Source organism: Metopolophium dirhodum, chromosome 7, assembly GCF_019925205.1.
Source record: "Metopolophium dirhodum isolate CAU chromosome 7, ASM1992520v1, whole genome shotgun sequence".
Taxonomy (NCBI): Eukaryota; Metazoa; Arthropoda; class Insecta; order Hemiptera; family Aphididae; genus Metopolophium; species Metopolophium dirhodum.
Window position 1 is genome coordinate 31815090 of NC_083566.1, and position 16755 is coordinate 31831844.

At 29.8% G+C, this 16755-nt stretch overlaps 3 protein-coding genes across 4 annotated transcripts; 2 read left to right on the forward strand and 1 right to left on the reverse strand.

Annotated features, from left to right (window-relative positions):
* Positions 1-7105: 7105 nt before the first annotated feature.
* Positions 7106-14705, forward strand: LOC132948181 (THUMP domain-containing protein 1 homolog). 2 transcript variants are annotated; one of them, XM_061018542.1, is made up of 7 exons: positions 7106-7278; positions 7388-7594; positions 13192-13353; positions 13433-13543; positions 13617-13705; positions 13798-14036; positions 14219-14705. In XM_061018542.1, exons 2-7 carry the CDS (start codon positions 7424-7426, stop codon positions 14347-14349), a joined length of 903 nt encoding a protein of 300 aa, XP_060874525.1. In that variant the 5' UTR covers positions 7106-7278; positions 7388-7423; the 3' UTR covers positions 14350-14705. The 2 variants fall into 2 exon arrangements, with proteins under 2 accessions (XP_060874525.1, XP_060874524.1); XM_061018541.1 differs by having other exon boundaries at positions 7107-7282; positions 14219-14704.
* LOC132948183 (UDP-N-acetylglucosamine transferase subunit ALG13 homolog) lies at positions 10300-11215 on the forward strand. Its single transcript, XM_061018545.1, has one exon. It carries the CDS (start codon positions 10709-10711, stop codon positions 11198-11200), a length of 492 nt encoding a protein of 163 aa, XP_060874528.1. The 5' UTR covers positions 10300-10708; the 3' UTR covers positions 11201-11215.
* LOC132948182 (cilia- and flagella-associated protein 20) lies at positions 13696-16718 on the reverse strand. The gene is made up of 3 exons (XM_061018543.1): positions 15960-16718; positions 15596-15889; positions 13696-14006 (listed from the first exon to the last, which is right to left on the reverse strand). Exons 1-3 carry the CDS (start codon positions 16233-16235, stop codon positions 13980-13982), a joined length of 597 nt encoding a protein of 198 aa, XP_060874526.1. The 5' UTR covers positions 16236-16718; the 3' UTR covers positions 13696-13979.
* Positions 16719-16755: the final 37 nt, after the last annotated feature.

Below are 16755 nucleotides of genomic sequence, written 5' to 3' on the forward strand. Positions count from 1 at the left end.
ATTCGCTGCAGTATATAAATATACTAACAGGTAGGCAATCTACCTGCGTTAGATCGCAGACCCCGTGTGGTTTGTACGTGTATTTGTAGTGTATAATTTAACTCTTAAAGTATCAAAGTTATACCAAGTTTGTCGTTTTTACTTAATTCAACCTATGGCGGATTAATACAATCAATTAATACAAAATCGTAACCTAACCTAACCGTACTAAAATTCAATAATTAAAGAAAAATAGTAAAAACAATGCTAAAAATTGGTCCACTGAAACCGTGGTATGAACTTGAGACATTCTGTTCTAAATACATTGAAGTACCACTGCGTCAACAGGCGTATCGCTTTATTATTAATAATAATTATTAAAACCAATAGCAACCATTTACAAACAAACATTTCCATCGTAAATCTCAAAATCCCTGTTAGAGCACCTCCCCGAGTTGAACCTCTAATTTACTCTTTTTAAATTAGCCTATCTTCTTTCAGGTTTATGGTCAATAATAGTAGGTAAATAATAAACCGGTGAATTACCCTACTCCTAAGACCCTATAACATGCATAATACGTAGTACTCGTAAAAATAAATACACAATTAGACATTTTTGGTATTAATTTTAACATGTTCGAATATCTAAATAATTTCTTTTTGATTACAATAATTACAAACGGTATTATTATAAAGCAAGAAAAATATTTTCATTTTGTTATTATACTTCTTTGGGTACATTATTTCGTGATCTGAGGTATATTATTTAGTATTTACTAAGATATAGGTAAATGTAATATTAATATAATACTACCATCTTGATTTCTGCCGTTTTACTAGAGGAGATTTTTTCTAGATTTGTTAGGTCGTATATCGTTACAAGTCACAACTAACGCGTGTTAGACTCTTATATAATAAAAATATTATAATTTAAATTAATGATGATAAATTTAATCCTCGCAGATGCCTAAAATGGCAGTGCAGAGAACTTATTCTGCAATCGATGCATCCGTGATCAGGTGGCCGTCCGCGGCCAATCTTATGCATTTATGCTCCGGGTTTTCGTTGAACTCTGGGAAAATTGCTTACAACTATACTACAGCTTTGACAAGAGTAGGTACAGGATTAGAGCCAACAGCGAGAATGATCCTCGAAATAAATGTAACAATATAATATTAATTAATCAACAATCAATAATCATATTATATTTTTACGGTATACGAGTAGGTAATAGGTATACTTAAAGTTTTAATTCCAATATTTGTCTAATTTAAATACTAACTTATTAATGTTTATAGATACCTAAGTATTTGAAATCCCACAAAAAAAACAATACATTCAATCGTTCGAATTTTTACAGCTGCAAGTGGAATTTACAATGCTTTCCGTGCCTCCAGCTTTTAAAATTACGAAAAAAAAGTGTATTCGAATTGTTCGAAAATGTCGAATAACGGAATAAAGAAAATACAAATGATTTTTATATTAGTTTAATACTATAATGCGTACCTACCTATCAAATAAAACACAATGCTAGTTGAAGTTTAATTTTTACATTAAAGAAACACATAAATTCTATATCGTAACTTGTAATTGATATTATACTGTGCTGGCTATAAACGTTATTAGTATAATAATAATAATATATTGTTTATTGTTGACGCCGAATGTATTAATGTATACAGTTTGTAAATGTTTGTTCGAATAGAATTAGTTTATTTTAATCGTATACATTCGTACGATATTATTATTTTACAGTGAATTGTTTTAATCGTGTCCAATAAGTTTTTCTTTAGTTCGGTTTTTATATATTTCAGTGTTTATACTTTATAGTAAACTTGTAAACTAAAGTAGCTAATGTAATGTTTTCAATTAATGGAATTCCTCGACATTAAATAGCCAACACGGACCACAGTACGTAGCGTGAATTGATATATGCTGTCAAACAATCTAGAAGTGCCTGCAGGTCGTAAATTATGCTATCGAGCTATCGTATATAGTTGTAGTTAGATCCTATTTTACTTGCGTTAATATTACTCAACATAGTTAAAAATAGTTATAGAACGATGGGTGGACTTAGGAAGCATTTGGTGATAAGTTGTAATTTTCTTTCAAAACCAAATTTGAGTAAAAATAATTAATTATTAGGTAAACAGCATATTATACCTAAATGAAAGCTTACCAGCGGAGGGCCCTATAGGGATCATTAAATGTTTAAAATTTGCAGTAAGAGACTAAATTCCTCAAAATATTTTGGCTTATTTATACAGGTATAGACTTTTGACATTTTGTTTCGTTTTTATTCTTTAAATGTCAATAATATGTTTTCCGTTGGGTCAAAACTCAAAGAGCTTGAAAATGTTTAAATAGCAATTTAAAAATACATACATAGACACATGTGTGATGTGTAAGAAAAAAATATATATAATATACCTACATTGTTCGTGAGTTATGACAATATCATATAGGTACCTAATTAAAACTATACAATTATAATACAATATTAAATAAAACTGTATTATACAAAAGAGGTATTGTGTGCAGCAGTGGCGTATTTACGAGGGGGGCGAGGATCCATAGACTGTTTATAATATGTAAAAGTTTTCTGAGTCCTAACTTAAGACTTCTAACTTTAAAACCGTGGATACTGGATAAAATAATATCCCCCCCCCCCCCCCAAGACTAAAACCTAAATACGCCACTGATATAACATATAATAATATATTAATATGCAGCCCATGCAGGTAGCCAGTAGGTAGGCATACAAAATAATTGACTCAAATTTTCACATATTTAATGTATTTCAATAATAAAATAACAGTTACAATATAAGACAATATATTATATTAAGATATTATATTATATTAATCTATAATTTTAGGAGTCACGAATTTGTATTTACCCTATGACTAAGGACGGCCTAGGCTATAATGTATAGGTACGTTATATTATCTATACGTAGGTACATTATAATAAATTATTTTTATTGAGTGTTGGCCACAAACATAATTTAAAACGTTTATTAACATTTCATTCTTATGTATATTATAATAAATACTATGCTGGCCAAATAATATGTCTGTTATTAATTTTCTTTTAATTGATATAATAGAAACCAACCTATTTTCACTGTTTATTTATTATCAATATTTATATTGTTTGAATTTTGTTCATAAAACTTTTAAATTATATATTATATAGTTTAAATTAAGTATACCAGTTTTTACTTCACGAATTATATTTAAATTTTTCCAATTGTTGTTTTAATTTTATATTTCTTAGTTGAAATTCTTTTAACTTTCTTTATTATTTTTTTAATTTCTGACGAATTAATTGTTCATTTTATTTTCAAAATAAAATCATTACATAGTTTTTAATTCGTAGATCCACAAATCAACTATGAACACAGTTTTCAATGAACATAGGCTTTTTTTTTTTATCAGAACACGGATCCGAAATAGTTTTATGTACTTCAATGATTCATAACTTTTAAACGATATTATGGAAAAGTTTTTGAGTGGTGTATGATAGTAAGAAATTGTTTTGATGTAGGTAACTATGTAAGTCTTTCAAGTGTTCGACAGCTCAGCCAAGGTAAACTACTAACTAGGTACCTAAACATCCTAAACCAAGTAAGATAATTATATATTATATTATACATTATATTGTAAATATACACACACCTGTATAAATGTGCCAAAATGTTGTGGTTGAAAATTTGTTCACTTTTGAATTATTACAATTTAAAAAAAATTAAATTATTTTAAACTAGTTATAGTACCTAATACAATAACTAGTAATAAGTAATTATTAATAATATACCTACCATGCTATTAGAAATTTTAACAACTAATTTTATAGATATCAGCGATCGAAGATTATTAATACACCTATATTAATAGTTCCTTTTCCCAAATTTGTTTTGCTTCGATTTACATAAGTTATTAAAAATAATGGACATTATTGTACCTAAAAACATTGTTTATAAAAAAACCAGAAATCCTGATGATAATTCAATGACTTGAGAATTTCGGTGTTGTAGACAGTAGTTGTATATGAAAATTGTTAGCGGTGCATTGTTTTCGTATTATTCGTATCACGTAAGATTATTATATAATATTATTTTATTTAATAGTTTATTTATCATTTATTCCGTAACATTTCTTATTGGAGACCAGATCTTTTCAATTAAGTGCTTGTTATTTCCCAGAAAAGCATCAATTTCCCTTAAAATATTTGGCATTTCTCATATAACATTTTACATTAATTCTAATTAAATAATAGACGCTTTATATTTTCCGTTATTTTTCCTCTTCTTCTTCTTCAGCTTAGTAGCGATTTCTTTTTTGTGCTATAAAATTCACCCATCGGGGGGTCCTTCCTTCCATCCTTGGTCTTCCTAATGGATGTTTTTTCTTTATTTTGTTAACTGAAACTACTTTTATTACTTGTCCATCCTCTCTTCAGACATGGCCGAGCCATTCTAGTTGTTTGCTTTTTATATATGATATAATATTTGGTCTACTATATAACTCCTATAATTCTTTATTTTTCCTTCTTTCATAAGGTTTGCAATTCTGCGTTGAATTTTGGACCGTATATATTTCTTAGTACCTTCCTTTCGAAGTTCATTAGCCATTTTCTATCTCCTTTTAACAGTGACCATGTTCTGCTCGCGTATTTGATTATTGATCTTAGATAGCTATGATACAGTAGTGTATCTGAGTTATGTCACAGTAGTTTTGCTTTAAGAGGTTTTATTTTGGTATAGTAGCACCGCCGCATGCTATTCGATCGTTTATTTCTTCATGCATGTCGCTGTTGTTATTTCTGATAACGCCTAGGTACTTAAATCTACTTTCATGGAACTACAATCATCTACTGTTATAATTTGATCTATGTTTCTTGCTAGCATTAAATATTTCATATTTTCCTCATTTACATGCAGCCCTGTAGTTTTACTGGCTCTCGAGAGTTTGGACAAGTATTTATGACTTTATCTCTCGTTTCCCCATTACCACGATGTCATCTGGGTACGCCAATATTACTAGTTTCCACATATTTCCATTGTTTGACCATCCCATTCTTCTATCATTGCATTTTCTAATGCTAGATTAAATAGAGTGGGTGATAAAGCATAACCTTTTTGAAGGCCTGACTTTACCTAAAGGCTTCAGACATTTCCTGCAGGAAACGAACTCTGCATAAAGTTTTATTTTAACATCCTTATATTAAGACTTAGTACTTTTTAAGAATGCCTAGTACTCTCAGTGTTATCCATAGTTTGTCCCTATTAATGCTGTTTATAGTCTATACATATAAGGTGCATATCTTTATCAAATCCGTATAATTTAGCTATTATCTGTCTCAGTGTAAAAATATGGACCAATGTCGATTTACCTTTTCTTAAACCGCTTTGATATTCCCCGCGTATTTTGTTAACCTAATATTTTCCATTAGGGTTTAATAATTCATAGAAAAGCTTAAATTTCCCATAAAATCTTCGATATTTTCCATATAATTCTTGACGTTTCCCGTACAAGACTTGACAATTTCCAAGAAAGATTGAGGTTGTGCCGATGGCATCATAGCGGTCAAGACTATATTAATGCCGCCATAACCACCACGTCCCTGAGGTCCTGACGTGCGGTTCGTTGACGTACTTGAGGTTTGTTTAAAACGTGCCCGTCGCTGACGTACGTGCGGTTCGCTGACGACGTGCGGTTCGCTGCCGTAACGGGCGGTTCGCAGACGACGTATGGTTCGCTGACGACGTGCGGTGCGCTGACGACGTGTGGTTCGCTGACGACGTGCGGTTCGCTGACGTAACGTACAGTTCGCTTACAACGTACGGTGCGCTGCAGCCGACGACGTGCGGTTTGCTGACGACATACGGTTCGCTGCGTAACTGGCGGTTCGCTGACGACGTGCGGATCGCTGACGACGTGCCGTTGCGCTGAGGACGTTCGGTTCGCTGACGACGTGTGGTGCCTTAACGGCGTGTAGTTCGATGACGACTTGCGGTGCGCTGACGAAGTGTGCGATTCACATAATTCATACATTTCCCATACATTCCATGACATTTTCCATTAGCGGCTAGATATTTCCGATTAAAGACTAGATATTTCCCATTAGGTGCTTAATATTTCAGTATTTCACAGACAAGCATAAATTTAAATATAAAATCATTGATGTTACCCATGAAAGACTCTCTTAGAATGTGGACTATGCCTACCGGGGACACCACAATAAAAAAAACGCGCCATGTGTAATACCTCTTGCGTTTAAACAACATACATGGACAATGTAATGTTTATACGTTTAACAAGCAAAGGTGGTGAGGAAACTTACACATCATTGTCATCATGAATCGTTTGGTACTAATAATTGCAATAAATAATTACATAAATGTATTGCATATAAAAGTGACCTTAGTTTAAAATAATTTGAATTTAGAGATAGTATATGGGTTGTCAGGAGGAAATTTCACATTTTTCTGACTATATGAAGCGCTAGGCAAAGAAAATAGATGATAATGGAATATATTATGGAATTTATTATAGAACTACTCTGAATTGGTAGCTACTATACGATATATATATATATAAATGAATGTATGTGTGTCTGTGTGTCCATATTAGTGTGGCAACCATTTATATATTATTTTGAGATTTCTGATGGAATTATTTGTGTATGCGTTGCCATGATAATATGTAAAAGGACTAAAGAAGCAGTTGCTAAAGTAGATAATTAGCTGATCTAGTGTCGCTTCTATATTGTTATGATAGGACTGTGGACTGTGCTCATAATATATACATTCTATAATCTATGGGGTCATTTGGCACACGATTTAAGATAAAGATATATCCAGAGATTTTAAATTGGTTGTTTAAGTAAGGTTCAATAGTAGATTACACTTCAATTACAACTTCAATTACAACGCTTCCAATTTCTAACCAACTGATTTTACCGGTCAAATTCTGGGGTTTAAGAAGGCGGAGATGGTAATACGGGCACCAACCTTGTTTAAAATCTCTGGGTATATTTGTCCGTGGGTTGGGCATACTGTCCCGTGTTCAGTTGTAATACAGCTTGATAACTGATAAGGTCCAATCACTTTATTATCATTTATCAATAGTGCCGCCGTGCCGGAATGAATTTATAAATTCGGCATTTCAGTATTTCACTCTTCATTATTTCAGACTGAAGTTTCCAGCGTTTAGCACGTGCTTACGTCTTATATACTTGTACCATCTATTACTTGAATATTGTAAAATTAATATATTCAATTATTCAAAAAGTGTAGGTTAGTCTACATAATTTATACATTATAATTACAAAACCTAAAAAAATAGCTCAATATTATAAGTTATTTTAAACATTAATTGTCGTTATTTGTTGTTTGAACCAGTTATATAGTATACAAAAAACAGTATTTATTGACATAATGGCAGCTCGTCCGGTCAAATCATACGGTAAAAAAAAGTACAATTTTAAGGACAATCGTTTTAAACTTCTGCCAGACATGAAAGGATTTTTATGCACTTGCAACTACGGTGAAAAAGACTGTCAGAAGGAAGCGATAAATTTGTTAAGAGAATACAGCGAAGAAAAAGACGTAAGTTTGTGGAATTAAAATCCATTTGTATACATCGTAATTCACAGCTTATGCTGATATTTTTGGTAACCATCATTATAATTTATAACGATTTATCTAAAAATTACCAAAAGAGAAAAGTTTCGGGAATTAGTTTTCTCATATAATATTTATTTATTTATTCATAGATTACACATTTACACCTATTTGTATACCTACAATAATTTAATTCATATAGTTTTGTATTTTTAGAAGATTTTAATTTTCAAACGTTTCATAGAATTCTATTTTTATTCACTTATTACTAACTTATATTTTATAATGTTATGTACCTACACCTAATTATTTAGTAGATACCTACCTATAAATACATTGTAATTGACTTTTTATTTCAAAATAACAGTAATACGTATTTATAACAATAAATAATAATAATAATAATTTTTAATAAATAGTAATCAATTTAGGCTTGTTTATTTAACTCATTGAACTCTATACAGTATACAGTTCAGTGAATACCTAATATTCTACTTAATACCTATTTGTATTTTTAAGCATGTTTTCTGGGAACTTAGTCTAGTTTTACACGATATTCCTGTGCCCTAGACCTAGTTTGGATTTTTCGTTCCCTGCTGAATTATTTTCGGTCGTGTACTCGTCTTTACTGTTTAAAACACCTTACGTAGGGTTGAAATATTGTTGGAAAAAATATCACGACTGAATTTACGATCAACTATTTTACTGCCTTGCTTTTGCTGGAACGAACGATATACATCGTTTACAATATTAATAAAAGAACAATATTTAAAAATTCAAATCAAATATTATTTTCATTTGTTTTTTGCAAAAATCTGAGAAATTGTCAAAAATATTTAACATTTACAGAACTAGTAGTTTTGAGCATACCTACGCCATATTTTCATTTTTCTTTAGAGGACGCTATACGGCAATATTTTGTGCTCTTCGTCTTACAAGTGCGTAACATAGAACAATTTACGGTCAGGAGAACGCGTTTAGCTCCGTTAGTTAAAAAATTAGAGTGAATCGACAATCGACATATTATTATGACACTTGATGGTAAGTACATTATCTGTGTTTGTATTTGGTTTTTTTACGGTTGTTCAATTTTTTAGAAAGTTATGCGTAGGTATACAATGCAGCGTAAATTAAAAATTCTCACAACTCACATTAAAACTGAATTATCGTTAAAAAAAACCCACATGCAAACATAGATATTGTTCTTACCATCAACATTAATTTTACTGTAAGGTCGATTCACTCTAATTTTTAAACTAACTCTGTTAAACGTTATCTGCTGAGCTTAAATTTGCTACATTATGCACTTGTAAGACGGAGACAACCAATATCACGGTGTCCCCTACAACTAGGGTTGCCAACTCTTATTTGCGGATAAGCGGGAAACCAGATATTTACAAGCGGGACTCGACAAAAAAAAACGGGACAATACTACAAATTTACAAAATCGAAAGAAAACAATTTTTATCATTTTTATCAGTTTTATTTAAAATTTGAAATAAAATTAACAGAATAATCGTCTTAAGTTTTTTAACACAATATTAATCATTAAATAAAACACTTTGCTCAGTTAAGAGTACCTACCTTATCACAAGACAATTAGTTTTTATTTTTGAAAGAGTACTTATCTTGTGATTTGGCACATTTGAGCAATTTTTTATTTTTAATAACATAGTCATAAAAATCTTTGCAATTGTACTGAAAATTAATTTTTACTTGCAGTTCTGCCTTTACGTGTTCAACACTCAGTCTATTTCTTGAATCAGTCCAGGCATTTCCGCAAAGTGAAACCCCTTCTGCCCTTCTGAGAGAATACTCAGTATAGTCAACGTTTGATCATAATGTTACATAGATAACGCACCGAAAATAATATTGATTTTGTTATAGACATTTCGATAAATGTTCAACCTAAATATTCTGAGAATACTGAATACAAATACTACTAATGTTTGACAAAACCAGCACGTGCAATCGATGGAAAATAATTTCAAATGCGCACAATACGAACGTAATATTTATATTTAATAGGACTTTGACAGGTTTACCTAGAAGCGGGACAATTAGCGTCCCGCGAACACGCATCGCGGGACGCATTATTTGAGCCCTGTATACGGGACGTCCCGCATCACGCGGGACGGTTGGCAACCCTACCTACAACTATCCTCTTAAAATTTATTTTAATCATTTTTTTCTCGCTGCGCTAAAAGCTTAAGCATGAGAAAAAAACATACTTTTATTGCTTATTACTTAAGTTTTCCAACAACGAGTCATTAACAACATAAAAAAAACACGAATACTATACAGATTATCCATACTTGTCTTATAATATATTAAGTATATTTTCAGCAGTCGATCTTTTTCATAGACCTTATAATTATTATTATGGTAATTATGGCCTATGATATTATAATATTTACACATCAGCTATATTTATGATTACATTGTAATCGGTAAATAGAATATTTACCATGTGGTGTACAACTCTTCTGTTACTAAATTATTGATAATCTGTTATTCTGTTAGTGTCTAGTGATATCATTGATTATAAATAGTATTTATAATCAATGGTAATATACTAATATTATATATTATATGGATTACAGACATATAGTACGTATTTAGAAATTCGACTATTCGAGAGCGGATTAAATTATATAATTTTATTACCTATCAGAAAAGATAAATCAATGAAACACCGAAATATTTTTATTATTGAACTGAATTTAATTCAGATATCAGTTTATGTAATTTCAATCTTGTATTTATGACAAAGTACCCTCAATATTTTCTAACACTTTGCGAACCACTAATGACTAATGTGGTATTATCACTTTTAGTTGATAGTAAATACTAAATAGCATGATAAATTCAGTTCTCAGTTTACTTTATAACTTTACAAGTAAATTCATAATTGTTTTTAAACTAATGTAGTATCGTCAACGATACCTCAATAGAACCTTACTCTTACTCTTATACAATATTACCTAATATAAAACTTTTGTGTATATGTTATTTTAAATATGCAACAAGTCCTTTTTGTATACTAAATCGATTGCTTATTACTTTGTGACATTTTATTTACCATCTGAAAATAACGAAATGTCTACTAAATCAGTATTTGTCACTGTCGGTACCACTAAATTTAATGAACTAATTGATTCTGTCACTGACCGTCGTACCCTCGAAGCTCTGAAACGTAATGGCTATACATCAATGACTCTTCAAGTAGGAAACGGTACATTTATTCTTGAACCCTCTGATGTAATGGAAATCTCAAGTTATACATTTAAGCCGGATATTGGGACTGATATGATTAATAGCGATCTAGTAATAAGTCACGGAGGAGCTGGTTCCATAATGCAAGCATTAGACTATGGTAAACCTTTGTTAGTGGTAGTTAATGAAAAGTTAATGGACAACCATCAATATGAATTGGCAGAAAAATTATGTGAAGAAAAACGATTATATTATACAACTTGTGAAAATTTATGTAATTGTATTGAAAATTTAGATTTCAGCTTATTAAATTCAGTAAAAATTGATAATTCAAAAAAAATATGTAAACAAATTGAATGTTATTTAAAAATATAAACATATTGTGTTATACTTTGTTAATATTTTTATAGATTTACTCCCAATTTCATAATAGGAACAACACATGCATATTTAACCATAATATTATAATTATTTTTTTTGGATCAGTACTATTATTATGAGTATACAACTAACAAAATAACTTATTGTCTTCCTTTGATTTTAATTCCTTGAAAATATAAATTAAACTTGGCTTTGCTTATTTATGTATAAATAATTTTTTATTGTTTATTTCCAAGTTATATTTCTATTTTATATTCTATTGATTCTTATCGAAAAATCCAAATCAAATGTTGAATTGTTTTAATTTATTATTAAAAAATAATACCGAAATTAAGATGGAATTTTTGTCCCAAATATGTAAATGTGTTCTAATAAACGTTTAAAAATAAAAGTAGATACAAATGTGCTCTAACCTTACCTAACCTAACCTTCACCAGATATAAAAATCCATTTATGTCTAATTACTCAATCGATAACCATAATATTGAAATGGTTTCCTCCATTAAATAACTGGATATAATTTTGTCTGCTGATCTCTCTTTCTCTGAGCATATTTAATTTACTAACAACAAAGCGATTCGTATGGTAGGGTTCATTAGACGTCATTCCTAAATTTTAAAAATATCCAATGTCTTAATACTTACCTTATACTGATATCTAGTATACTTAAATCCACAGTACTGGTCCATAATTTGGAATCCATCTCAACTTAACCATATACACCATAAAGATAATATGCAGTCTTATTTTATAAGTTTGGGATAGATTGCCTCAAAAAGAAACTAGCTATGAAATTAGGTCTACACACTTTCTTCTAGACCTAAGTTTTATTATGTGCCCTTCATCTTTAAAGTCTAAATAAATAACATATACGGTCAAGAGATACTTGCAAACATAGGTTGGTCAATAATAATCACTTTTTTACCAGGTCAAAAATCACCTTTTATGTCATTCCTCTCTTAATCGTAGTTATAATGAACCTTAAAGTCAAATGCTTAGGCCGCGTAACAAACTAATTGATTTTGATTTCAACTTTGATTGTGAGTCTAAACATGCCATTTAAGTTTAAACTTTTGAAATGTGTTAATAATTGTATATTTAATTATTTTCTTATTGAAACACTGATACCTTTTTTCATTTTATTCACAACTATATCTGTTATATTATAATCTTTAGTTAATTTATACCATAAGTATTTCTTTGCACACTCAATTGCCTTCAGGCATCAAATAAATAAACACAATAAAATATGCTTTAAGTTAACACCACAAATACAGCTATTAACATTTTTTTAGCCATTAATTAAACATTTATTTTTTAAATTTATGGTTGATTTAAGCAAATACTCTGCTCTAAGTCTTATAATGCATAGACAATATACATGCACCTAGAGGATGTCAATATATACACTTCGTCCAAGAAAAGACCCATTTATATCCCATTATTTTTGTCTTAACATGTTGACACTTAACTGCCATGTCACACGACATGTATTATCCACACACCATACATATTTTTCCATGTTATTCCTAATTTGTACATACTTATACTATTTAATTTGAAGAAATATAATATACCTAATATGTTTATTACCTCAAAAAAATTGTAATTATTCCCACAATCTCACTGCTTTGTTTTTAGTACATTATTGAAGCACCAATAAAAAGTAAATCATTTTAAACCAAAATTAATTTACGGTCGCCAGTCATCGTGTTAAAGAACTTAATATTTATAAGTTTGTTTTTTTTTGAATAACCTCAGAAATGTATATTATATAAAGAAATTCAGAACTTCATAATCCTTATGCGAGTCAAAAAGTCTAATTAAACTTAGTCAATAAATAATTTTTTAGGATGGCCTAATTATTTTTGTGTGCTTAATTTTTTATTTAGTGTATTTTACCAATAAGTTAGTAACCACTAACCAGTAAATATGTATTATTTTTCATAAAAATCATGAAAATTCTTAAATTGACTTTGATTTAGAAACCATCAGAAGGGACTATTAGTACTGTAGAGGAATCCGCAGAAATCATGGACTCATTAGACACTGAATTGGCAAGCTTGTCCAGAAAAGATAATGCTGATTGGAAAAAGTTCACTCCATCAGCTACAGGTGTTGGAAACTGTCTTTTTATCAGCACCACAGTAAGTAATTTGTATTGTTGCATTAAATTAAACCAATATTGAATTAATATATTTCAATTAATTGCAAATTTAATGTTAGGTTGAAGATCCGTGTGAGCTTATGTATAAAATACTTGAAGACATTGAAAGAACCAAAGTGCAGAAGACAAAATTTCTTTTGCGTATGCTTCCAATTTTGGTTACTTGCAAAGTAATATAAAACTAAGCTAATATTGTTGTTATTGTATATTTTAACATTATTGTTTCTTTACTTGTGTTTATAGGCCAACATAACATCCATAACATCAGCCAGTAGCATAATATTGCCTAAGTATTTTTCTACAGAACCAACAACATTTGCAATTATGTTCAAGTAAAAAAATATTTATATTTAAATCAAATTTTCCCACAAAAACCTTAAATAATAATATTAATTTATATAAATTGAATGCTGTGTTATTATAGTCACAGATATAACAATTCAGTGCCGCGTGATAAAGTTATCGAAGAATTGGCCAATCAAGTGGTTAGTTTTGGACAGCATACTGTAGATTTATCTGGTGGAGCTAAAATGACTATTATTGTTGAGGTGGTGAAGTCTGTTTGTTGTTTGTCAGTAGTTAGAGATTATGCTCGCTTTTGCAAGTTCAATCTACTCTCTGTCTGTGGTCGACCTGAAAAAAGAACAGCAGAAGGTGAAAATGGTAAACATTCTACATAAAAATATTTTATAAATAATAATTTTGTTTTAATAGGAATATCATAAGAAATTTGATTTTTATAGGATACATGTATTTATATTTAAACTTTCAATAAATAAATAATATATTACTATTAAATATTATTAAGAAAAAAATGTATGGAATAATTATTTATTGTTTTTAAGGTGATGTTGAAAAAAGTTCTTCACCTAAAGTTAAGAAACAAGAGGAAAATGAACAGGTAAAAGAAAATAGTGAAGAGGAAAAAACAGAGAGTGAACCTGGGGAAGAAATTACTGAAATGTCTGAAAATTAAATAACTTCATTATTTATGTTCATTTACTTATTGAAAGGTATCAATAAGCTAATTTTGTTAATTAATGTCAAATCTCAATTTTTTTTACTATTATTTATTTTGTATGGTTAAATAATATTTTCAGAAATTAAAAAGTAATCATAGAATAGTTATAGTTAAAAAGTATATAAGTAAAACATTATTATTTCACAAAGTTATTTTCAGTAAATATATTCACTTTATTCTAGTGTATTGGACACTACTTTATGTTGTATGGTTTTGTTCTATGTATGTTGTCTTTAACCAATATTCTTACATTTAAAGATGTCATGTCATAGTTTGTTAGGTTATGAAGTTAAATAATAAGTCAAGGGGGCTCTAGTCGGTCGTGTTTTAAGGAAATTAATGATGACATTAAAATGACTAGTAAGTGTGTGCAAAGTAAACAAACATTAGCATGTGTAAGTTTATTCTGTAATAGTTAATAGTCGATATTCCTAGAAATGTCCTGAATTATAACAGTAGGCTCGCATAATACCGCCCAGCAAGTCGGTCATTATTTATATTCACCATCAATTAACTTATGTACACGCAGGCAAATAAACTTTTTTAAATTTAAAAGTATCCAAACTGAAACGTTGTATTCATTTTTGGTGTCTGAAAGGTGTACCTTAACTTGTATTCCCAATCGTTCTCTCAATTCTTATGTAAAAACATCTTTTAATACCCAAAATGTGTTACGCCCATTATTTTTACAAATAATCAGTATAAAACTGTTAAAATTGCCATAGAGGTGTTTTCTTTAATTGGTTTGACATTGACAATATTTTTTTTTTTGCATTTATTAGATAATAAAATAGTTGCTGGTGTTTTTTGTATGCCTGTTCCCTGATCACTAACAATTTTTATTTTCTTTGGTACTTCACAATAAGTGGTTGCATTTTTTTTTAAAATTATTTATTACTAATATGCAATTATTAATATAATGTCTATTAGTTTCATAGAAAGGTGTAATTATTACTAGTTGTGAAAAACTTTGATCAGCAGAAAATATCTACATAATCAGTTGAATATTAATCATAAGCAAAAAGAACTTTTCGGTTTCAATTTAGTTTACAAAAAGAAGTCGCGGGTTTTTTTTTTATTACATATTTGCTTTTAATTATTATTTTTTTTTAATGCAAATTATTCATTTTAAACTATAATTAAAAATGTTTAACCCTGACTTGGCTTTTATATACTATCAATGTTAAAGTCTATAACTTACTTTACTTTGAACAGGTAAAAATAATTTAAATTCTGCGGGTAATTCGTCTTCAGAATATAATCTATCACTAAAATAAACTCGTCTGACTCTGCAATTGGCATGCAATTGTACTCTCAATGTTTCTACATATCCGGTTCCGTAAGCACGTCTTGTGAAATCTGCTAAATTAAATTGTATCTGGTTCCAACCTTCGTCCAGACGCATGGGCATTGTACAAATAAATGGTTTAACTCTAGTTGTTGATTGATAATTACTGGCTCGAAATCTGCGTCTAATGTTCTTATCATCAAGAATCTATAAAAGAATAAAATATAATAGGTAAGTAGAAATATAATACAATTTTAATTTTAACTTTATATCCCACCTGCACTTCAAAAGTAAAATATTTCTTCATATTTTTGACGATCATAATTAGATATGGTAATTTGATACCTAGAGTTTTGGTTTTTTCGGCCGGACATGTAATGTATGTCGTACTGATGTTCGTTCCTACAATGTCCAACACCAAAGATTGGATATCATTGTCAGTAATGCGTTTGATATGTCCATTTCTAACAGTCTTATCCCAGAGCTGTAAGGGCTTACTGCCAATGCTGTAGAGTATAGACAGGAAACCACTTTGAAATGTATTTTTGAACATTTTACTGGATACACAACACAATATATATCACTTGCGGAAGAGAAGTAAAAATAATAATAAATAGTTTGATCAATGTTTATGCAAATAGGACATAACTGTTGCTAAGGCAACATTTCGATAATGTTCAAACACGCTTTGTGCTTAGAATCATACAAAACTAACACACTTCAACAGTGAACTTGATACACTGTCACCAAATAATATTGTAAAAATCTAACTTGAACAAAAGATTGATTCTAAACGCCACCTGAGTCCTGATACTTTTTGATTTTCCTATACCTAAAATGTGTCGTTACTCGTTAACGGATTAATGTAAAATTTAATTTCTACGATGTAGCAATCGCCAATCGCGGGTTGAGATGTAGACAGGTAAATATGTTTTTTATTTTGTTTCGAAATGCCGACAGTGATATGTAACTGATAAATTATATGTCTATGGTTGTAACCTTTAGTGTACCCAGGTCGTGGTAACTCATCCGGTGTTGATTTTTCTTTCTTATCTATTGTTAACGAACGCCTA